The sequence below is a fragment of the Colletotrichum jinshuiense genome, chromosome 10 (assembly GCF_051148585.1).
Source record: "Colletotrichum jinshuiense chromosome 10, complete sequence".
NCBI lineage: Eukaryota > Fungi > Ascomycota > Sordariomycetes > Glomerellales > Glomerellaceae > Colletotrichum > Colletotrichum jinshuiense.
This window is the reverse complement of record NC_139303.1, coordinates 2564463-2587727: the sequence shown is the minus strand read 5'-3', so window position 1 is coordinate 2587727 and position 23265 is coordinate 2564463. Positions and strand designations below refer to the sequence as shown.

General features: G+C 48.8%; 3 protein-coding genes across 3 annotated transcripts; 2 read left to right on the top strand and 1 right to left on the bottom strand.

Annotated features, from left to right (window-relative positions):
* Positions 1 to 3765: 3765 nt before the first annotated feature.
* EsH8_X_000657 (uncharacterized protein) lies at positions 3766 to 6276 on the bottom strand (the record flags this gene model as incomplete). Its single annotated transcript, XM_083274745.1, has 2 exons — positions 3766 to 5446; positions 5663 to 6276. 2 exons carry the CDS (start codon positions 6274 to 6276, stop codon positions 3766 to 3768), a joined length of 2295 nt encoding a protein of 764 aa, XP_083120137.1.
* A 3404-nt stretch (positions 6277 to 9680) lies between these two features.
* EsH8_X_000656 (uncharacterized protein) lies at positions 9681 to 12017 on the top strand (the record flags this gene model as incomplete). Its single annotated transcript, XM_083274744.1, has 4 exons — positions 9681 to 9687; positions 9904 to 10269; positions 10682 to 11364; positions 11877 to 12017. 4 exons carry the CDS (start codon positions 9681 to 9683, stop codon positions 12015 to 12017), a joined length of 1197 nt encoding a protein of 398 aa, XP_083120136.1.
* An 8525-nt stretch (positions 12018 to 20542) lies between these two features.
* EsH8_X_000655 (uncharacterized protein) lies at positions 20543 to 23007 on the top strand (the record flags this gene model as incomplete). Its single annotated transcript, XM_083274743.1, has 4 exons — positions 20543 to 21071; positions 21414 to 21722; positions 21822 to 22316; positions 22898 to 23007. The coding sequence occupies 4 exons, from the start codon at positions 20543 to 20545 to the stop codon at positions 23005 to 23007; spliced, it is 1443 nt and encodes a 480-aa protein (XP_083120135.1).
* Positions 23008 to 23265: the final 258 nt, after the last annotated feature.

Here is a 23265-nt window from a genome sequence, read left to right as displayed (position 1 = left end):
GTATGCAAGCAGGACGTTGAACTTGGTTTTGCTAATTCGCTGTCATAAATATGAATACTAGTGACTTTAATAGTAGTTTAATGGTAGTTTAAATTTATTGGTTACTGAATTAACTACTCAGTAAGCCTTAATTGACTACACGCTGCCTTGCAAAATACGCGAACCAGCGGCTACCTTGACAAAGGTAGCTTTCAAGCTAGTAAGGGTTACCAAGAGAGTTGATCGGGTATCAGCATGCCACGTTGCAGTTTCCTGGCCAGAATACGAAAAGTGAGTTGATAGCTCTTTCAACTGTATGACTATTGACCGTGTCGACTAAGTCGCCTCCGCTGTTCAAAAAACACCCAAGATTCCAAGTCAATATTATCGCCAAGGGGTCAGCTGGTGGCCTCTCGTTGACCTGGTCATGTACGAAGCAAGCCAACCCAGGAGCAGCCTTTCACGACCCCATTTGCGGTGTCTACTTGGCAAAGCCCTTTGAAAACATGCTGCACGCTCACCGCAGGTATGTACCTGCGCGAAAATTTGGATGAATGTCTCCAACGTCGGCGACTCGTCCTCGGTCGGCTTGTCGGGAGATTTTGCCACCATGTGTCAAACTGCCCAGGCTGAACGACCAAGTTTGGCTCTATTGGAAAAGAAAGTTTGTCGGCGTGCCTATCCATTGCATTCCCAGGCCACCGCTAAAGATATGCACTTGTGGGTGACATCGCCCAGTTGTGGTGCAACAGCGTGGCCCTTTATGGTGTTGTTTGACATTCGAAACATGGCAGTGAGATGCGTTATCGACACGGGTGCTTCGCGCATATCAACGGGGGCGGCATCCAGGCCACTGCTTAAACCGACGGCACCTGCAACTAGACTCTGGTGGCGTTCACATCTACGATGAGTATGGGAGCGCTCTTCCGTCCGAGCGACATGAGAAATGAAAGGTCGTCAAAGACATTAGTGGTAAAATGACCATTAAAGGTCAATTTCTAGTGCATGGTGTATGCGGCGCCGTTTTCGGCCCTATCGTCTCTGGGTGTGTTGGAGATCGAAAACGCTCAAAGCGTGAGTGTTCTAGCCTTCAGAAAGTTTGCGGTTCAAGTTAGAAGCCGATGTGACATGGCAGAAACCTGCCCATACAGTCAAGAATCTCCTCCGTACCAAGACAAGTACGAGGGATCAGGCTTGGCTCAACTTTAATCCTCATGATTTGTCGGTATTAGGAGGCATCTCAGTTGTTAGTCCAGCGCCACCTCGCCTACAAAGACAAAGGGAAAAAAAAAGAAAAAAAAAAAGCCTTGGACCTCTTTCTTGCTGCAACTTGCTGGGGATATCGGATGGCATCTCATGGCACGGCATCACCTACCAGGACGGCTCAGGAGCTTTTCGGAAAGCAACACTATACGTCCCGATGTCTTACATCTCAGTCACCACTGAGTACGTATGCGATGCATAGTTCGAGATGTGTGACATATTGTGCCATTGTGTACGAACCGCGTGAAATGTCATCCAATTCTCTCCCAATTGCCCCTCATGGTGAAGAAGATCGAAATCACCACGATCGTGGAGAAGCATCGCGTTTGCGGTCTCGCCAATTAATCCCAGGGGTGATGAGCATGGTGCATGTGCCAGATTTGGGGTAAGTGGAACACGGCTCGATTCGTTCTCAATGGCACTGCCACTTCGGGATGCCAGCCATTGTACCGTAAGTTGAAGTGGCTGCGTTGTTCATTATGAATCATCCTCCATCATTGAGCCAACGGACATCTCATTGGCCAAAATGAGACGCTCTAGTAGCGATGCAGTAAAGCGTCGTTCCAGCGGCGGTACGCCTCGGCCCTAAGGGGCTTAGCTCAATGCTCTGACTCACGAACTGTCGTCGCCCATCTACCGGACCTGAATTGCCAAGAGACACAAGGCCGTAATTTGACAGCCATGCTATTCACAGACTGCAGACGCTTGCATCGTCCGATTCAACCTGGCCCAGATATATAAAACAGATAGAAACTCACTTCGATCAATACCATCTCATCTACAATACAAACATCAACGACTACTTTGCAATTCATTGATATGCTGGTGACGACAACAACTACTACAACTGCAACTGCAACTACCCCGCTATCGACTTTACCAATGAGCCTATCATCGGCCCCGGAAACCAACACTACCCCCACATCGTTCATGGAGCCAATCGACTCCCCTGACGCGGCCATGCCACCATTCACACCTGAGCAATGCCTGTTCTGCCCCAAGACATCACCAAGCTTCGCCGACAGCGTGACGCACATGCAAAAATCACACGGCCTGTTTGTTCCACATCATCAAAATCTAATAGTCGACCTCGAGACCCTCTTCAAATATCTGCATCTCGTCATTTTCGGATACCGAGAATGTATACATTGCGGAACGGAGAGGGCTACCGTACAGGCTGTGCAACAGCATATGACCGGCAAGGGTCACTGCAGATTTGATATCTCAGAACCAGACTCGGAGTTTGCCGAATTCTACGACTTCTCCGAACCGGAAGATGACGCAGAGAGTGATATCGAGGGCGATGACGACCAGAGGAACCAAGAGCAGACAGCAACAAGTTCAAATCAAAAGCCACTACAAGTCGATGCAGACTCGATTCGTTTACCGTCAGGGAAAATCATATCGAGGCACTCATCAGCACAGGCGGGGCCGTCCTTCACTCAGTTGCACCGTCAAACTCGGACCTCCCCTTCACAACTAGAACAATCCCTGGTAGAACCCGTCGACGAGGAGGGGCCTAGCAAAGCAGGCGACACACGGTTGTTGTCAAAGAGAGAGAAGAGAGAGAGGGCGACGGCAACTTACCAGTTGACAAGTATGCGCGCGAACGATCGAAGCAGCTTAATGCACTTGTCTGCATCTCAGCAGCACTCACTGCTAGCGACGCAACACAGGCATGCGGAAAAGATGCAAAAAGAGGAGAAGAAAAGGCGGACAAGGATTGATCGAAAGGGGAACAAGAATTTGTATGCATATTGGGCTACTGAAACGCCCGTCTACACATGTGGCTAGATATACTCAATGGCTGCCCTCGATCTACTCGGCGAGGAACCATAGTTTCTTGCGGCGGCAATAGAATCGCAATTGCATTATTCATGTTTCAAGGCAGAAATGATGCAAATGATTATTATGCAGCCATCTCTGACGGGTTACGACCTAAAACATTCCTCAATGACAAACATGATAACGCACACACTGGTCGAAACCTTTCCGCAAACAACATTCCTGTCATGTAATAGTAGAAATATGTAGGTTAGGAAAGAAAATAGAAATAAGGCGAGTTCCATTTAGACTGGCTAAACGTAGCTCACTTGTTGCAAACCCCTCCCTCCCAAATTCCTGGTTTCAACAATTTCCGGCTCTTTCTTATCGTTGCACCGACTTAGTTACGGTGGTTTAGGAGTATTTTTTGAACATTATCTTTTTATTTTCTTATGTTTCCATGGGATGAACAAAGCAGTCTGCAACCTTCATAGTCCCAAGAGCCAACGTCAACATTGTTGCTCAAGCTCACCTACAATTTAAGGCCATATTGTCCCAACTGCGACAACTTGTGGTGTGCGGGTAGCAGAGATGATTCAACTTCTAATTCGAGTTCTATAGTTGATAGGAAAATGACTAGGAGATGGAAGTGGCTTTGTTCTGCTCGTTGATACGTTTCGAAACTGCTTGTTTTGCCATTTCAACCCATGACGAAAACATCCTGCAAATACTAGCATTGATAGCTTGGTGAAGATGTGCTCAGCTGTGTTCATCCGTATAGTCGGCCGAAGCTCCATTCTCATGGAGGACCCTCACAATACCCTCATAGCCAAGTGCAGCAGCTTGGTGCAGGGGTGTTTTGCCGTATTTATCTGCCAAGTCGGCAGACGCTCCATTCTCGAGCAGGGCCCTCACTACAGCCTCATTGCCACGCAGAGCAGCTTGGTAAAGGGGCGTTCGGCCATTTTTCTCCGCACAGTTAGCAGAGGCCCCATTCTCAAGTAGGGTCCTCACTATAGCCTCATGGCCACATTCAACAGCTCGGTGAAGGGGCGTTTGGCTATATTTATCCGCACAGTCGGCTGAGGCTCCATTCTCAAGAAGGACTTTCACCAAAGCTTCATAACCTTCTTCAGCAGCTTGGTGAAGAGGTGTTCGGCCATATTTATCTGCACAGTTGGCAGAGGCCCCATTATCAAGCAGGGCTCTCACAACAGCCTCATTGCCAAGTACTGCAGCCTGGTGAAGGGGCGTCTCGCAATTTTCATCCATCATACAGTCGGCTGAGGCTCCATTCTCAAGAAGGACTTTCACCACAGCTTCATACCCTTTTTCAGCAGCTTGGTGAAGAGGTGTTCGGCCGTATTTATCTGCACAGTTGGCAGAGGCCCCATTATCAAGCAGGGCTCTCACAACAGCCTCATAGCCAAGTACTGCAGCCTGGTGAAGGGGCGTCTCGCCATCTTCATCCATACAGTCGGCAGAGGCCCCATTCTCAAGTAGGGTCCTCACTATAGCCTCATGGCCACATTCAGCAGCTCGGTGAAGAGGCGTTCGGCCATCTTGATCTGAACAATTGGTAAGAGCTCCATTCTCAAGAAGAACTCTCACCACAGCTTCGTAACCTTCTTCAGTAGCTCGGTGAAGAGGCGTTCGGCCGTATTTATCTGCACAGTTGGTAGAGGCCATATTGTCAAGCAAGGTCTTGACCGCCTGCTCAAAGCCATTTTCAGCAGCAAGAAACAGCGCTGTTGCATTCTGCTCATCAATTGCGTCAATAAACGCTCCTCTATCGATAAAGACATTGGCTGTTGCTTTGTTGATCTTTTGAGCAGCATGTGTTGGTGTCATCTCAGAGAGACTTGGATGATGAAACTCGTCAAATCTTTCAATTAGCAGAGCCATGGTAACCTCATCTCCGAAAAAAGCAGCGGAGTGAAGTGCTGTACGTCCTGTTGCGTCCTTCATCGTCAAAGCGAGATCGTTTGAGGTAATCAGAATTCTCGCAAGAGCTGTGTGCTTGTTCTCGATAGCCCAATGAAGTGGTCCTTGGTCTTTCCGAATTGCAAAATTCTTTTTGTAGTTAGGGTCCGTAAACAGGCTCTCGTAGTGATGGGGACTTGCAGCCTGCCCAAGGAGTGTTTTAGCTGCAAGTCGGTGCCCGTTAAACAGAGCAGCAAATAACGGAAAATCGTGTCTTTCTCCCTTAATATGAACGTGAGGATGCTTCAGGACGTGGTCTTCCAGCAGTTTGACAAAGTCCCACTCTGCCAGAATATATGTCAGATTTGCGTTCGGTGTGTAATGACGGGTATGGTGTTGCTCAAACATGTTGTTAAGACGAATCCAGTCCTGAAGTGGGAATTGATCCAAGAAATTTTGTTGTGAGATCTCATCGGCGGCAACATTGGCGTGATGGAGCATATGCTCAGTCGCATACCTAAGAAATGGGAATCTTTCTGTTACTATTCGTCGCTCCTCTGAGTTGGCATTTGGAAGGGGCTTGGGAGTTGGTATTTCGGTCGAGCTTTCAAACTTGATATATGAATGACAACATTCTTTCAGCTTATCGTTGCTGGAACTTTGAAAATTCTCCCCAAGGCCAGGCCAAAGCTGCCGTAGTCCATTGTCTTTGATGAGAAAGTCCCGCACTGACTCATGGATAAATTGAATAGTTTTGTATTCCGACTTTGTGATCCCCGCTAGCCCTTTCGAACTGCTGACGACGAAGCGGTCAAGATCATCAGGAGTTATTCGCTCGGGGTCGTACTCAATAAGTTCCTCATTTGATAATCCGGACAAGATAGCGAAATAGAACTCCTGCCGGTTTAGCGGCCGTTTTGCATATAGTATCCACTGAATGCAGAGCAAGAGGTCTTCCATGTTGTCGTTATCCCGCGTTAGAATGTCTTTGAATAGCTCACTTAGCTTACCAGGTATTTCACTTAGTCTTCTTTTGACTGCAAAGATCCGGCCTCGATTGTACTCCTTATTGAGGATATCAACAACCAAAACAACCCACATAAAGACGCCGCTAGCCTTCTCTAGAATCTGGGTTTGGATATTCACGGCGTCCGAACGCCGGCCTGTTTTTAGGCAGTTTCGCACGTACTTTTCCAAGTCTTGTTCATGGCCAGGCTGGTCTTCGAGAGTAATTCTTAGGCCGTTCCGGATATCGATATGGGGATAATGACGACTCGAGAAGCAAATTTGGAGCCCTATGCCGTTGGTTGCGGCCAGTTCTCCGAGGTCCTCGAAGTACGTAACCATTTCTCGAACTTGTTCCTCGTCACACTCGTCAAGGGCATCGACAAAACAGGTCAATCGACGCTGGCAAAGTTTCATTATAGACTTGCCAAAAAGATCTCGGAGTATTTCGATTGTAGGACAGCATGTCTGGCTGAGCGGAATAAGGTCGAGGTCATCAAGAACAGATTCTAAATCCGGAAACCGTTCAAGAAGTTGAAGAAGTAGGGATCGATATAAACCAGCCGTTGTCTTTTCTAAGTCGTCCCCTCGAGCATTAAAAAAAAAAGAAGTATGAGCGGTGCGTGCAGTTTGGCGTTTCTTTAACTGACTGAACGCGAACTTCATCAACGTCGACTTTCCAGCACCGGGCTTTCCACTGATCCATAGAAATCCATGGTGCTGGGAGATCTGGGCGGGATCAAGCCAAGACTTATAAGAGTCATGCTTAAGAAGCCACTCGCAAGTTCTAGTATGCGCCGCTTTGATGGTTGTGTGACGGGAATCAATTTGATCAAACCGTATGAAGTTCAATAAGTCTCTTCGACGAGCTTCCAACTGTTTCTGTACTGTGATAGTGTTAGAAGTGTTTTGAATATTGTATTTGCACTTACTATTTGCGTTTGGAGCAATGACGGAGAGAAGCTCCTTTGCAAAGGCCGCTGCCGTTGCCGCCGCGTACCTCTGCCATTGTTTATTCTTATGGGAATCTGCATAGTCACAAATGCCTCGGATAACAATACAAGGAAAGACATCAATTAAGCCGGCTGCTTCCATCTCAAAACATATAATGTCGAGTTCTTTGGCCATGGCATCACGGGTCGTGCCGCATTTCACAACTTGATTTCCAGATGCAATGCCGCCATAATGGATCTTTGGATCATGGTTTCTTCGCAAGGGTCGATTTTCCAATTCGGACAAGTCGCAATGATTGCAGTCTGCCGCCTGGTCATGGTCATATGTGGCGCGAAACAGTCGATCTTCCTGCGTACTTGGATAGGCGTATTTGGCCAGATCGGGGTAGCGCTCAAGCATGTCTTTGATGATAGAAGGTACCTCGCTGGGCGTTCGTTCGTGAAGCGCCTGTAGCTTGGAGACAGCTTTTAGGAGAATCGGCGGCGGTCTACCCTGAGCCCCAGTTCGTTGAACCTGACCACCAGAAAGAATCTTGCCCATGTCGTACTGTACCACCCTCTTGCCGATAACTATATCACCCAATCGAACATCGACGTCGCCAGGCACGCCGCCACCAATGCCGACCATCAATCCCACACGAATTGACGGAAAGCTTCGACACATATCACTGGCCACAATTGCCGCATTGTTGGTTCCGTATTGGCCTGAAGGCAAGCACGTCATGACGATGTTATGTGTGCCAATGTTCCCGAGGGTGTATGCGTTGGTATCGGTATCTATCTTTGGCAGGTCTTCGTGGATGTGGTCCAGCATAGCCTGGCCCGCGGCCAGCTCAATGGGAAGTGCGCATATCCATCCCACAGTATATTCGGAATGGCGAAGTCTGCCTGACGGCTCTCGATGATCCAGACCTTGATTGTGTCCGCTGCCCCGACATAACCGTTCTGCATTGTTGGGATAAAGATCGTCATCATTGGCTTCGTCACGAAATCTCTTTCCGCTGCCAACATTCGACTTGGCGTGGTCGCTCGACATCTCGATATTGCGGGGGCGTTGGCCAGATCAGGGTCTAGTATTGATATGCCATTCCACGTTGGTGGTTTCAAAGGCGGTTGGAATAGGATCGTCTGCCGGGAAACTCGAATGCTCGGTTCTCTCGTTCTCTTGCGAACGATGCATTGACGAGGGAAGATATGAGAATGCAACGGAAACCCATCAATCTCTGGCAAGGCTCTGTCGAAGAGCACTGCAGCTGTGGGTGTACAGCCACCACCGCCTCATTTAGGCATCAATTCCATTGCCGCCATTCTATGTAAGGCTGCGGGCCGCGCCCCAAACCCGCATGAGACTAGAGACAGTCGTGTGCCACCACCGCTTCGTGGCTGCAAGGGCGACTAATTCACCCAAGCTTTCAAGTGACTATTATGATCTCAATTGATAACAAGTTAGCGATTGTTTTGGCCAAACCTCAGCGATGGAGTAGCACAGAGTGTTGAGCGTCTCGAACTTCGGGTTTGTCCTCGTCCCCGAAAGGCAGGGGCGACTGATTTGCCATGGCCTGCAGTTTTGTCGAATAAGGCGACAGGAGGCACAGATATTCCCTTGCTTCAACAACAAAGTCAAAAATATTCGTTTTACCTAACGCAGCAACCTCCCTTTTGTGAGACGTCACTTTCTTGGTATCAATTGTTCGATCTGATAGATGGTACCCCATTCAGAAAAGGCTGCATCTGACCATGCCGGAAGACGTCAATTATGTGGATTAGTTATTGATGCAAATAACTTTTGACTTTGGAATCTTTGACCAACAATTGTTTGCTGATAGAGGCCATGCTCCAACTTTGGACTGGCGTGTAGCGTTTCCCTCCGACAAGAGTAAGCCTAAGATTTGGTAGGAAAGAAATATAAGGATAGCAACGGTGCTCTTTCCATGACTCGAATCCCTGTGGACGGGTCTTCAAACCTCCAAAGTAGTTTGTAAACTACGGAAACTCAGCTATCGCCTTGCAACGGCTTGTTCATATTGATGACAATACTCATACGAAGCGCTGAAGATGATCACCCTCTTGAGATTGTTTCATGTTTTGGGCTGGATACTTGCTCAAAGCAATGCCCTGCCGGATCATGAACACCAACACAGTTTTCGCCAGTTTCAGAACTCATCAGGACCAGCCCTTCAACCAACATGCCGAGATAGACCAGATCTCTGTAGCCCAGTGAGCGTTGTCCACGGCCATAACACTGCACCTGTAAGTTGAGCTATAGACAGTCATCACCCTGCCAGATCCGATAGCTAAAATCGTCTAGACAAGCAGTGACCCTCCTATCAGTTCCTTAACTCACACGATCCCAACGTCAACGATAGTTTTGGCTCCGGGCCCTGTGACCTTGACCAGTCCTATTGCTCAACTCCCATGGGGCAACACCTCCTTCTCCTCAACTCCAGCAGTCTCCATCAGTGAAATGCCGTGGATCAACACCACTAGCTCGGCAACTTCAACGCGCGAGGCATCCGAAGTATCTTCAAGAACTAATAGTCTTATCACATTGACATCAACGCCCGCAGTTCTTACCTCTACACAATCTTCCACACCGAGTAGTGCCATTCAATCGGTGCCGCCAGCAAACGTCGTCACCACGCCGATTTCAACGACAGGTAGCGCTGGTGTTCCTTGGAAATCAACAAGCCCAGCCGTTGTGGCACCGCCATGGATGAATAATGCAACGACTTCACCGATACCTATCCTCTTCCCTCCTGTGCCGACTGCAACAACGACCGAGTCTTCTGTCAAATGGACGGTGCCATGGATCAGCTCCTCGTCTTTGTCGACCACAGCCCCTCCTACGATTACTATCATCCCACCTGGAGCAATACTCATTACCCCTAGTGAGGTAAAATATAAATCACCAGTGTACATTACGACCACTTCACCGGGGGGCAGCGACCCTACTATTGTTCCAAGTTTGACTAAAATCCGATCGTACTGCGCTAAGATGTATACTGAAATGTCATAGTTATTTTCCCTTTTGTGGGACCTCCGATAATCTGTTTCGGCTGTTTCTTCACATTCCCTCCGAATATCAAAATCGACGTCCCTGAATTTTGCATCCAACTCTTTGGGCTCAAGATCGGCAATTGCCCCAAAAACAAAGACGGTGACGGAGATGGTGATGGGGGAGGAGGAGATGATAACAAAGATGACGACAACGACGACGACGACGACGACGACGAGAAACCTTCCAAGAAGTCCGAGAAGCCAGAGTCAACCAAAGCTTCAAGAACAAGATCCACCACGTCCTCGGCCTCCACGTCAACAACATCATCCTGCACCACCACTGTGACCGCCACTCACGAGAAGGTCTTCTGCTCTGTATATAAAGGTGAGTTTATGTTCGGGATTCTTCATCCGCAGTAAGAGTGTCAGCTAATGACAAAATCTTGCAGACGTAGTGGAAGGGAGTCATACACACACTCTTGCTAGTACAACGTGTATAACCAGCGCGTACACTACAGTCACAGGCTGCAGCGTTATTAAGTCTGTGACTACGGTGACTACAACACGCACTTCTAGTACTAGAGAAGGCCATCCCACCTGCGGCCCAGAATTATGCGGCAGCAATGCGTGCCTGGCAAAGAAGCAGAATTTGACGCAACTCCCTCCTCGAGATATCGAGAGGCGTGGCAACCCAGCTGAGGGGTTGTGGCCTGACCCCGAAGAATATCCGCAGGGATATATAGACTTCATGCCAGCTCAGATCCTGGACATACGCAGTCCAAGGAATGCTGGCCCAGACGATTATAGCCCAAAGCTCGTCAGGAACGTTCCTATCGATGCGCCAGAAGAAGAACAGTATGCGGTCACCCACAACTGGATCACATTCAAGCACAAGGTGGAAGCCCTTGCGGTCGAGGGACTCGCCGGATGCCTGTCAATTGTCATCATATCATCCCGGGGCGCGTGGGCAAGCCACTTTTACGAGAATACCCTCGCAGATGAAGAGCTTTTTGACGAAGCCATGGAAGAGTGGAGGTCTGGGCGCGACGAAGATGATCCGATGTTTGAATTCGCCCCGTATGGCCTAGATCAGCTCAAAAATAATCCGGACCTGGGTGACTTGGGGATTATGTTCGGCGACGACAGGGATCCCGACGAAAACCTGGATGTTTTAGCCTTTGTTATTGCACCTCGCCCACGACCGAGCTACTGGGACGCAAACGGCAACCTGATTCCGGACGCGCTTCTTCAGCATCCTGCCATCAACTTGAACACATTCGCGTACCCTCAAAGAAATAGGAGAATTGCGACAGAGTTGTTGTCTATTTTCGGCAGGGGAAGGATTAATATGCTTTTGCCAAACTACGCCCCAATTACACTGATCTATTCAGAATGGGATGCTTGGCGCAAGGGCTACGTGCCCTCGGACGAGTATAACAGCCTACTCAAGGACACCGAGTGCAAGAGCCATCGTGGAAAGGTACTCATTCAGTACCAGCCGGCAAAAACATGCTCTGATGTGGCCCGGTGGAGATTGTTTGTCGATAATTTCGGGCTATACAGTGAAAGGTCTTGGCCGGCCCGGAGTGACCAAGTGTTTCGGCCTCCGACGACCGCGGAGCCCGGAGAGCAGGCCCCGGTCCGTAGACAAGCCTGTCCACGCCCTATCAAGAACGAAACGGTTTCTGCGAATCCTAAAAAACCAGCGTCTCCTCAGTCATCCCCATCAGTCGGACAGGAATCTCTGGCCGCAACGAATATCCAAGTTGGCGCTGGCTCTGGAACAAAAGTGCTTCCAACGACCTTTTTGTTTCCTAATGGGACTATGAATCCCAATACCTCGACAAAGATGACGACAGGGACAGCGACTGGCGCCGGCTACGGGGCACCATTGCTTACAACGACTTTGTTGACTCCCAACAGGACTACGAAGCCCACTCTCTCGACGATGATGACGACAGATATGACGACAAAGATCACGACAATGACTAGTTCAATAGAAAATTCGTCTACAATCGCATTGTCCTCGAGTATTCTATTTTCTTCGTCAAGCCTAACAAGTCCAACAACAGTCCCGATATTCACAACAATATGGCTGGAGCCCCGGCCGACAGTGACTTTGGAACCCATTGAGATAATCACGGCAAGTCCAAATCCACATGACACGATTAGCTGGAAAAAGACGACTCTGCCGGATCTACCATCAACAACCTCGGAGCCCGCTCCACCGCCTATGACTAGCACGAAGGCACCGCCGCCACTTCCACCTCAACCTTCAGTGGCGGTGAATATCTATTACAAGGAAACAATAGGAGCCGGAATGGAGGCGATAGGTATGGGTGAGATGTGGGTCATGTTCCCCACGAAGCTAGACAGGGTCTTGAACCTATGTGAGGCGGACATGGTGGGATGGAAACCTACATTTTTCAATACACGCACGTGGCCGCCATCCTTTTCCGCCAAAAAAGACATTCACGGACGGCAAGACTGTAAGTATATAGGAAATGGAGACGGAGAGAAGACTTTTGGCAGGTTCACCTGCAAAGGCGTCCCGGAATTCGACTGCATCAAGGATCGGCAGTTTGGGCAGGCCATTGATTGCGAGAAAGAATTGGACCAGATCACGTTCAAACCTAGGGTCAGATGTTTGTTTCCTGCGAATTAAAGGCTGGCAGTAGACGGGGGAATCTGATAATTTCAAATGTCGTGAATCCTCCCTACTACTTTACCTCATAATTTAACACATATGTAGCTGAATTCCTCGCCCGATCCCTTGTTATCTTTCTGAGGATGCCTGCCGCATTCAGCCGGAGATCGGTATAATTCTCCAGGGAAGCGTTGTGATAGCCTAAAAAAGGACTTTCGGGGGCCTGTAACCTAAATTGTGAAGGTAATATTTGTCTCGATAAGAGTTTTCAAACAAAATATCACGCCCTGGAAGGAAACGGTAGGTTTTTCTATCTAAGTTATAGAGAAGAATAAAATAGTTGCAAAGGAGCATTGGTTTATGTCTATTTTACTCTGTTTAGACTACAAATGTAAGGCATATAATTCTAAGACTCTTACATTGCTTTTGATGCGATGGTAAATTGACAACCTTATTGTGCTTTTTTGTACTTTTTGTCCCCTTAAAGCTACTGGCTATTTCTCATGTTAAGATTCTACGAGGCTCAAGATTGGACAATGAGAACCTGCCATTGAAATTTATCAAACAGGATAGCCCAAAGGTCGTAGAACAGCATAGATCTCTTCCACTGTTGCTGGCCGCGTTCCAGAATTATCTGTCTCAGCTGCAATCGCCTCGTAGGATACAGATTCTTCGCTTTGCCTCTGCCAATACTGTAACCAAGATTTGCCTCGGAATGTGTAAACCTCTCCCCCGAGTTTTCTGAAGAAGGCACGCTTTATGTATCTGTCTGGGTTGTCTGACCAAAAGAAATTGATTGAAGGAATCCATATGGGAGATGATAAGATGTTTCCAGATTTGTCCCAACATAGTGGAACACATTCTTTTCGGACCGAGTATTGGGAGCGGTGACGCTTCGTTGGCCAAGGCAGGGCATCACCTACAAACATCTCCTCAAGGAGTTGCCAAATGCGGCGACGGTTGTGCAGTCCAGCTGGGACATGAACGAGATCCGTATGATACCCTGTACAGGCAGTTTTCCAGGTTGGATTGGCCTCGGTGGGGTTAGGGTATATGTCTTCAGGAAGCCCTGGACGGACTCCATAGTCAACCCCGCGAGTCAGATGCCGGACCAGCAATTCCCAATCCCATTCGAAGTCAGTACCTCCGGGGCATGGTTCGGCGTCTTTGGCATCGACAAGAGTAACGTCAATATCCCAGAGCCATGGAAGAAGTCCACGCCCGCGACATGCCGATTTGAGCTGCTCTTTCCAAAATTTCTGAGCAACTACACGCGAAGAGCTTCGCGGTAAATCTCGTCCCATATGAGAAAAGATCGCCTCGATGATTTCAGTTGGCATCCTAGCCAAACCTTCAGCGAGCTTGCTCGACTCCGCTGTGAAACTCACCCGCGACCGACATGGTTGAAGGTTTCTTAGAAGACAACCGGTCAAGTCCTTGATATTCAAAGGGGTCATACCAAGAGACTATCGTTTATCAGAAGTTGCTCGAAGATATAGATGGGTAGGGCTTACATAGAACAAGTTTGCTCTTGGAGACGAATAAGGACCAGGCCAGTCCATCCCGCGGCATTTCCTTCCAAGACTGTTATAGTATGGCACATAGTAACCATGATCCGCAAGCATATAGTTTACCTGCGGCAAGAGACGCCAATAGTTTCCGCACTTGAAAGATATCGCTTCTCTCCAACGAAGGCACGTAAACAACCCACGCATATCTCTCACATGGGCAACTTGAGAAGACTCAAAGACCTTCTTGGCTATTTCCAAGCAGACAGCGTGGACAACAGCATACACCCGCTCATCGAAGGTATAAAAGTTCGCATAATCCATGCTGACTTTCACATTCCAGCCGCTTTTAGGCGCGTGGTTAGGCGCGGCTCTCTCGAACTGAAAGCCTCCCCAGGTTTCGGCAACATGCACCTCAATTTCGGAAGCTTGAGACCTTGGCCGAATGTTATGGATGTCTGGGTTCTCCACTTCATTGTTTTCCATCTCATCATTCTCCATATTATCAATCGGATAATATTCCATGTTGTTGTATTGAAACGGCGGTAGAAGCTGTCCAAACTCGTCGTCAGGGTCGCACAGCAAGCGGGCGTCTATGAGCCATTTCGACTGTGCTTTCAAATCCTCGGCGTCTTCGACTATTGCTGGAGGATCACTGTCGTTTTCTTTGAACGCCTTCAGTAGCCCCGAGCCCCAATCATGGTTTGTAATTTCCATGCCACAGATCTGGCAAATGTAATCATCTTCATCATCATTCCTCATGGTTGTGATATGATGGAGAAAATTTGTCAAAGCGGGGACGGCGAGAGGGGGAATTCAGGGTTGCTGAACGACTCGTCCGATTGCCGTTGTGGTCTTTAATATAAAGATAATGCGTGCTACTGAAGAAGGATTAGAAGAAATGCGATTTTCTTCAGGTACTAGACCAGCCTCAACATTTGGGATTTGTAGGTGGCAGATGCTAGGGGTATTAAAGAACGCATTGATGAGATCTTGCATCAGCACAAACGCGTTTGCTGTAAGTATTTATCCCGAGAATGGGCAGGAGGGAGGCACAGCCAACGTAGGGCCCACGTCATACTTGAAAATGATTTGTGCGCATGAAGTCTCCAAGTATACTGTCTCCCAACAAAAACCCTGGCACGTCGAAGGCGTTTAAAATGCGCCCGCCGCCCCCCTCCCCCAACCCCTTTTTGGGGGTTTGCTCGCCTTGCCACCAGTTACATTCAGCCCCCCTAGCCCTAAAAATAAACAACTCATAGACCTAATAGCCCAGAGCCATTAGAACCAACAGAGCAGTCTTATAATTCATGATCAAAAACCCCCAAAGCATGTGTTGGACCATAAGGAGAGGGCAGCAGTCACCAATGATGAAGCAAGCTGATGCAGGGAGAAAATGGCAGCGAAACGTGACCTACCCCAAGTTTGGGGGTGGGGGTGCGAAACCTTGCTCATGATACTGCATTGAAGTCACAGTTGTTTGCCAATGCTACTCAAGTACTCCACGGACGGTCCAACATAGCCCGAATTCAAGAACACAAAACTTCCTCAGGCGCATACGTAGCAGGGTGTATGGCCTAGTGCAGGTTTAGGAGGATAGAACAAAATACAGAGGCGCTTTCAAGAAATATCAGGGCGATGGAAATGCTCATTGCCAAGAGCATTTATGAGTTCAGTGCCGGGAATCATTGATTGACATGTGACTGCAATGCTGTTAGTGTAGGCCGCAACATATTCAAACTTCCTGGTGAAGCTCATTGATGGGTCTCCCAGTAGGCCGAGCCTCCAAATTTTGCTTGTTATATGATGCATAGCAGCCAACGGTGCCCCCAAAGAAAACCAACAGCCACGGGGGCGGCGTTTCATGACAACTTAGAATGAGCTGTCAAGAGATTCCCTCGGGGGAGTAGAACAGACCACACTAAATAGGTCTCATAAATCTCACTGATGATTAAAAATCAACGTATATAAAGCTTCTAAGAAACCTCTAGGACCGAAATACTTCTGAGAGACTAATCACTTTCAAATTCTATCAGACTTTATTTCATACATCAGTCAAACTCTCAATCTACATTATATCCTTCATCCAGAAAAGCCACCCCTGTTTTCAAAGCATTGTATGACCCGCAAAACGTAGCTCACAATGAGAACGACCAGCATCCTGGGCTTGCTACAGATTTGCAGCTTGATATGGCCTGGGGTAAGCATACAACTTGCTCGTCGACAAGACGGCACGCCAGCTCGGGAACAAATTATGGTGCAAGCTTCAGAGTCCGGCTCCGAAGTCACTATAGGAGATCAGACCGCTGCAGGTACATCAAATCACGCAGTTGATCCAGCTTCGGCAACGTTTACAGCATCTACCCCCTCTGGGAACTTGTCACGAACACTCTCGAGACCAACAATTAACACCGAAATTGACGCCACAACCCTGCCCTTCCCTGGTACTTTCACAAACATCCCCGGAATCAGTTCACATCTCTCTCCTTCGGTTAGGCCGACTTCCACCACTGTTTCAAACGTAAATACAGACTCGCCCGAGGCCCCGTCAATAACAATCCCCACGCTTACCACCTATCCTGTTCCAACCCTAACAATAACCACTATGCCACCGGACTTTTACATACAGACGTTGACAAACACCGAGTGGACAATCAACACCTGGATCACGACCACAGCATCTGATAGCAGCCAAACCATCGTTCCTGTTCTAGTTGGGTGCCCGGGGTGCGGAGGTTCCGTTGGTGGAGGCATCGTCCTCTGGAACCTTCCCCCTATTCCGAATGTGTTCTTTAAAATTCCGGGAGTGCCGAATCTGCCAAATTTCTTCTTACCATGTATCAAAGTTCTCTTCATTGAGGTGGGAAATTGTCCTGGCCCAGTCATAGAAGAGTCCAGTCATGGGGACGAGAATGGGGAGGGGGATGATGAAGGGAGTCCTTCTAGTCGTCAACAAACACCATCCGAGACTCAGGCGACAAAGACGACTGCTGTATCTACCTCGACTCAGAGCTGCACCATCACCCAAACGGCCAGCAATTGTATTGCTACATGTAGTCCTACTACTGTTGGCGAATCTTCTACAATCACGTGCTTCACGACCGCGTGCCATGAGACAATCACAGGGTGCAGTGTTACCGGCACGACAGCAACAACTACGAAGCGACCTTGTCCAACGGATGCTGAACTAGGCATCGAAAGACGCGCCTCGGAAGACGATGGTTGCCCTGTACCCTGTCCTAAGTGGGATTTTATCGACAATCCAGATATATACGGTCTGGATTCCAGTGACGAACTTGAAGAGGCGGCTTTTGATAGAAGGCAGCTTGCAGTAGCCGGCCGAGTCTTGGTGCCACGAAATGATCAAGACCACCCATGCTACTTCCATGGTAACGAAAAACAGATCAAAAAGATTGGAACATGCGAAATAAGCGACGCATCGCCGAAAGGTCGCGAGGCCTTTGTCCCGAGGTATTTCCCGGGCCCAGCGTTTCTGAAATGTGAGCAATCCGGGTTTCTCGGCATGGATGAGCAGAGGAAGCAGTCAAACATGGCGGTGCCTAGGTGGTACAGCACAACCACGGTCGCGGCGCCGGCCTGTAGTCCGACGATAGTCAAGGAGAGTTCGGACTACATGTGGAATATCCTGGAAAAGGGAAAAGAAGACTCTGGAAAACCCATCAGCGGACAACCCGACCGACCTTCAATGGACCACGTATGGGAAAAGAGTTGGCTGACAGAATTTTTGGCCACTACGATCAATGACGGTTCTGAGCCGCTGGCGAGCCTTGCGGACGACGGAGCAACTTCTATGAGCTGCAAAGATTTCAAGCGTTACATCTTCAACGCCCCTGAAAGCGGGATAGGCGATCAGAATCTGCTTGAGGGTGCCTTCGAAGCACTGCCATCGGAGTTCAATATGGATTTCACTGGTGTTATACAGGCTCTAAATTCCGGAGCAAAAGTAAGCGGCCGAACCACTTCCACCATTTTACGCTAAAGATAGATTGTGTTGGCTAATCACCAAAACAACCCAGGGACTCATTTGGAATTTTGCACTATTCAAAAATGCGGCTAAAAGAGCGAAGAAAGGAAGCGTTACCGGTAAATTCCATGACGCCATCGACAACATGAATACCAGAATTGATTTACTTCACCGGATCCACATGGGGGTGGATCTGACTAACATGCCAGAAGCCATTGAGATGGCACAGAAGACAAACAGAAGGATTTACAATGAACTGTGAGATCAAGCCCACACTGCGTATCCCGCTCAGATACATTGAAATAAGCTTAAATAATATGAGTCCAAAACGCTAATAAAAGATCGCAGCCGAAAACTGGACCTGAAGCTAGCAGCTGCGAATCCGGAGGTCAAGCCCTTCACCAAAGCCGGAGGGTTCTTTGCTCCGCTTTTCCGCAACTTTATGGATAGATACGTTGGCGAAGACAAAGACGGAGCAAGGTCAGTTGTTCGAAGCCAGGTCAACTCTTTAAAGGGGGACATCGAGAGAAAGTTTGCGGAAATGGCCGACAAGAACCGATTCTTCGATGGTACAAACCCAGCATACCTCCTGGCAAAACGAAAATGGGAGTGGCTGAGTAGCCGAGGCCCAGAAACTTGGGAAATCAAACTCACATGGGATTGGACGAACTGCGACGGGATTTTGCGGCGAGATGGCTCGGATCCGCAGGTCTGCGATTTGCCACCCTTACCTACATCTGCCGCACAAACCACGACCTTCTCAACTACGGCATCTCCCACAACACAGACACCACCATCGATCACAAGTGCGCCTCCTCCACCGGATACGACAGCATCCGCTCCTTGCGGCACTGAGCAATGCTTAACTCTGACATGCCACGACGGTAAGCCTGGAGAATGCATGGTTAAGCCAATGGGTCGGGGGCACTATTGCGGATGCCAGCCCATTACATGGACCGCAACTTATCCGTCCAGCATACCGCAAGTGACACCAACCCCTGTCCCGGAGGAGCTGACGTGCCAGAAAGATGAAGACTGTGCCGATTGCGGCAATGAGGACGAGGTTGCGAAATGTGTCCCCATACCATTGTTATCTTTTGGGAAATTCTTGTGCCTATGTTTACAGAAGACCACAAGCCCAGCCCCAATAACCCCTTCACCGTCGACAATGCTCCCTGCCAAGACGACCGCAGCACCACCTGCCCGATGGACAGGAAGCTGCAATGTTGGTGGCTTGAGATTTGACAGGAACCAAGCTTTAATATGGATCAAAGAATTTTGCGAAGATGCCCATAATCACGGCTGGGACAATAGCTGGTTTGGCCCGGGAACGAATGGCAGGGAGGTCAAGACCAAAGGCATCAAGATCTATAACAACAAGTTGGATGTGACGATTTACGCGTTTACCTTCATAATTGAGGTTACAAAGGCCAAGGACAGCGAACGAGCGATGTTCTGTGATCCTGAAGGAGAGGGTTCCAACCCTGACTCTGCCCTGGCACTGCTCAGGAAAGGTCCCGCCACCTGTCAAGAGCAGCTAGGCAAGCTGCTTGAATGTAAGTCAAGATCTTGAACTTTTTTGCTCATGAAATCGCTAATACAGCCAAAGGCATACCAGCTGGATCCAGCAACGACAAACCTTCAGGAGGGAACCGCCCCGGTCTATGCATGCACTGGACCATAGAAGCGAAGGATCAACGATAGGCCATACGTCAGCGTGCAGTTCTGCCGAAATTCTTTCGAATTTTATGCTCTATATATGGACAGAGAAAGTCCTTGGTTTTCCAAATCGACACTGTCCTGCAACCGCCGCAAGACGTGCTGCGTGCTGCTAGAGCAATATACGAGATGGTTTTGTACTGGGACTGGCAGGTCTTGGATCTCTCGCTTTGCTCCGCATCTTAGATTGCGATCGTTGGCATCGTTACTTGATGTGTTTTCCCAGTTCATAGATATGCCCATTGTCAAGAATGTATATGAAAATAGCGCCTGGAATAATTGATTGACACATCATAAGAATGCTTTAAGTGCCAATAAGTTTTCTCGGGGTTGAGTAGAGCACAACAAAACATTTGGTAGGCTTACAAATATTGGCGGCAATCAAACGTTAACGTCCACAAAGGCTTCAAGGCGCCGTTAGGAACAGAATAAATTAAGAAGATAAATCATTTTTAGGATTTATCAGATCTTTTTTTTCGTATACGGAATGAAGCCTCTTTGTATATAACCATCCAGGCTCATCTAGGGACCCGTGTGTCAAGTGGTCGTCATGTGGACACTGAAAATCCCTCATTAGTATGGCTGGACACGACTTTCCCAGGCAGAGTACATTGTCTGGGCGGCGCGAGGCCAAGACTGCATTCACCAGCCACCCCCGCAATTACAGACCCCTCAACTACAGACATAACCGGTCCAGTACGTTGTATGAATATGTTGAGAAAACTCCCTCTGGCATAACACAGGCTTCGGGTGGCCTGATTCTCCGAAACTCTTCTTCTTTGCCGACACAGCGATAGCCATGACTGCTCTGATTGGATTCTCTACCACTCAGGTGGAAGATATCCTGCGAGTCGAACAAATCTCGAATGACCTCTTCAAACTCTCTTTGAGTAGGCGCAACAAGTCCGCCATTTTCTCAGAAGCGATAGAACGACTTAACGCTGGGCGCGAGGAAGCGGACCTCGTACTGCGCAACCTCCAAGCATGGTGCCCGGAAACTGCGGCGTACTTTCGTCGCCGGACGTCGGAAATCATCCTCGATACACCGTTCCGCTTGCTCTGCTCAAGCCCGACTGGTATTCCGTTCGATGGCGCTTTTGTGATTAGGCAGTACCTAGCCGTGAGCTACAGCTGGCATAATCCGACCTGGTCTACAAATCCTTCATATGGGGCATGGCCCGTTGGCGGACGCTTTGCGGTTGCAATCCTAGCGCAGCGCGGGCACCCGCGCGAGGGTGTTTGGATCGACCAGGTCTGCATCAACCAGCGCGACGAAGAGGAAAAGCAGCGAGCCATTGCATGCATGGACATCATCTATAGGTCATGCCGTAAGCTGGTAGTGCTTCTGGAGGACGTTGAGCTCACAGAGGATGAGGCAGCGTTGTGCAAGCGATACGACGAGTGTTATACCCCCTACGACTATACCAAGCACCCTTATAACGAAAACGAAATACCTTACCTTATCTCTATATCTGATAAGGTAGCAGCAGCGCGATGGTGGCAGCGTGCTTGGTGTTTCCACGAATTTATCGTTGCGGAGCCATGGGCCTACAAAAGGCACTCAAATTTGCACACTGCTGCTTTCATTATGGGCGTTAGTGGCAAGAAGACCATCACAACCAGTTGGCTTACGCTACAAGGGATCTTGGTGACTGTTACATTACAATTAGGTCACAAAACCCTTCAAAGCAAGCAGATTGATTCGCTACTTGCAAGTCTCCAAGACCGTACATCGCCGCTGCTCGATGATCATAATCGCAAAGCAGGGGCGATTACGGCCAGCTTTGTGGCGCGATTCAATTCTATTGCCCAGACAGGTTGTCTGCTGCCCGGTGACAGATTGAGCGTGTACCTCAATCTTACCGGGCTTAGTCTTGCGTATTTCCGATCTACAGAGCCGACTGCTAACGAGGTATACTACCTCGCCGCCATACTGTCATTAGCAGCCGGAGAGAAGACCGCACTTACCTTTGCCAAAAGTGAGCAACTGGTAATGAATGGTAAAAGTTCATGGCTGATGCGGTCCCTCGCGCAATTTGATACAACTCTCGAAAAGTTCACGCTTGGGGGTATTAAAGGTATACATAGTGTATCTGTACACAGGCTGGAGATCGACCTAGTCTTCTTTGAGAACCCATCTAGGGAATGCACTGTATCGGAGCTAAGCGCAACATACGCCATCTTCCCAGATGCCATCAAGAGCACGCCTACAACCCTCAAGACGCAAATAGGACAACCTTCAGAGGATACGAGCGATAAAGATCTGGAAGAATACCGCAGACGCTTCCTAGCAGCTGTCTTGGCCGGCGGACACAGTCTCGCGGGCCGTCTCTGGGCCCAGATCGACCAAGAGATCTTACCGATATACAATAGGGGACTATTCGAAGACTTTGCAGCTAATAAGGATCTTCAAGCTGAAGCCACTGTTTTCATGGATGTCCTTACGAAGAACGGGCCTAAAAACACGGGCAACAGTCATGGCATCACAGAGGAAGCGGCTCTTGCCTTGTTGACATGGATCACGGACCCGCGATCTTTCTATTGGACCTCGGTGCTTCCGGAGCCCATTACGTGTAACAGAGATGGCGAGCAAGCGCTTGTAACACCATTTGATGTTGGGGACGAGTTTTTCAAGTACCGCAATGACATACGGGTGGCGGTTCCAACTGATCTACTTCAAGGAGGCAGCACGTTGACAAGGGCTTGGTTGCTGGTGTCGGTGATGGATGAGCAAGGACTTGCAGCATGGAAAATAATAGGAAAAGCGCTACTACTTGGTGAGACTGATTTGACAGCAGAACTAAAAGGTACAGAGGCTTCTGAACAACATAGCCCAGCAGTGGTATTGAAAAGCAGACAGGTGGTTATTAGATAGTGTTAATAATAAGCATAGTAGGGTCGAAGAATTATGACACAACTTGAATATATACCAGCTACAATTTTTAAAACAAACCAACCGTACCGGGTAACGTAATATGGATATTTTAGGTGAGGGTAATTCAAACAAAATGTAATGCTCAAACGTCTACGAAGCATTAAACCCCGTAGTGGTGCTGTAGCAAGTTAGTTCCTCCCATAGAACTCATTCCAGCCTGCCTTGACACCACCCAAGTGCAAACCCGGATTAGCGTCCTCGTGTACTTTAACAATCCAGTCCCCAATGGAGCCGATGGGCCGCTTGTCATCAGCAAAGTCGTGTTCCATGCCCCACCGCCCGTAGGCAAGATCAGTATGGCTGGAGTACTGACCGACGCTGGCGTTTAAAACGCGTTTAAGAGGCGTTGTATTAGAACTGCATTCTTACGGGGCCTGAGGAAACCATGGCGGCGTGCCGTCGGGCTTTCATCACCATAGCATAATCGCCCATCATCACATGTGGCTTCTCACCCCAGAGGAATTGTCAAGATGTTTTGTCAAGAACAACACCAGTGCCCTTTTTCCGTAGGCCTAGTGATGACGTTCAAACCTATGATATTCCGGCAACCCTCTCGAAGTGGGCGACCCAATCTAGATGTCTCCTAA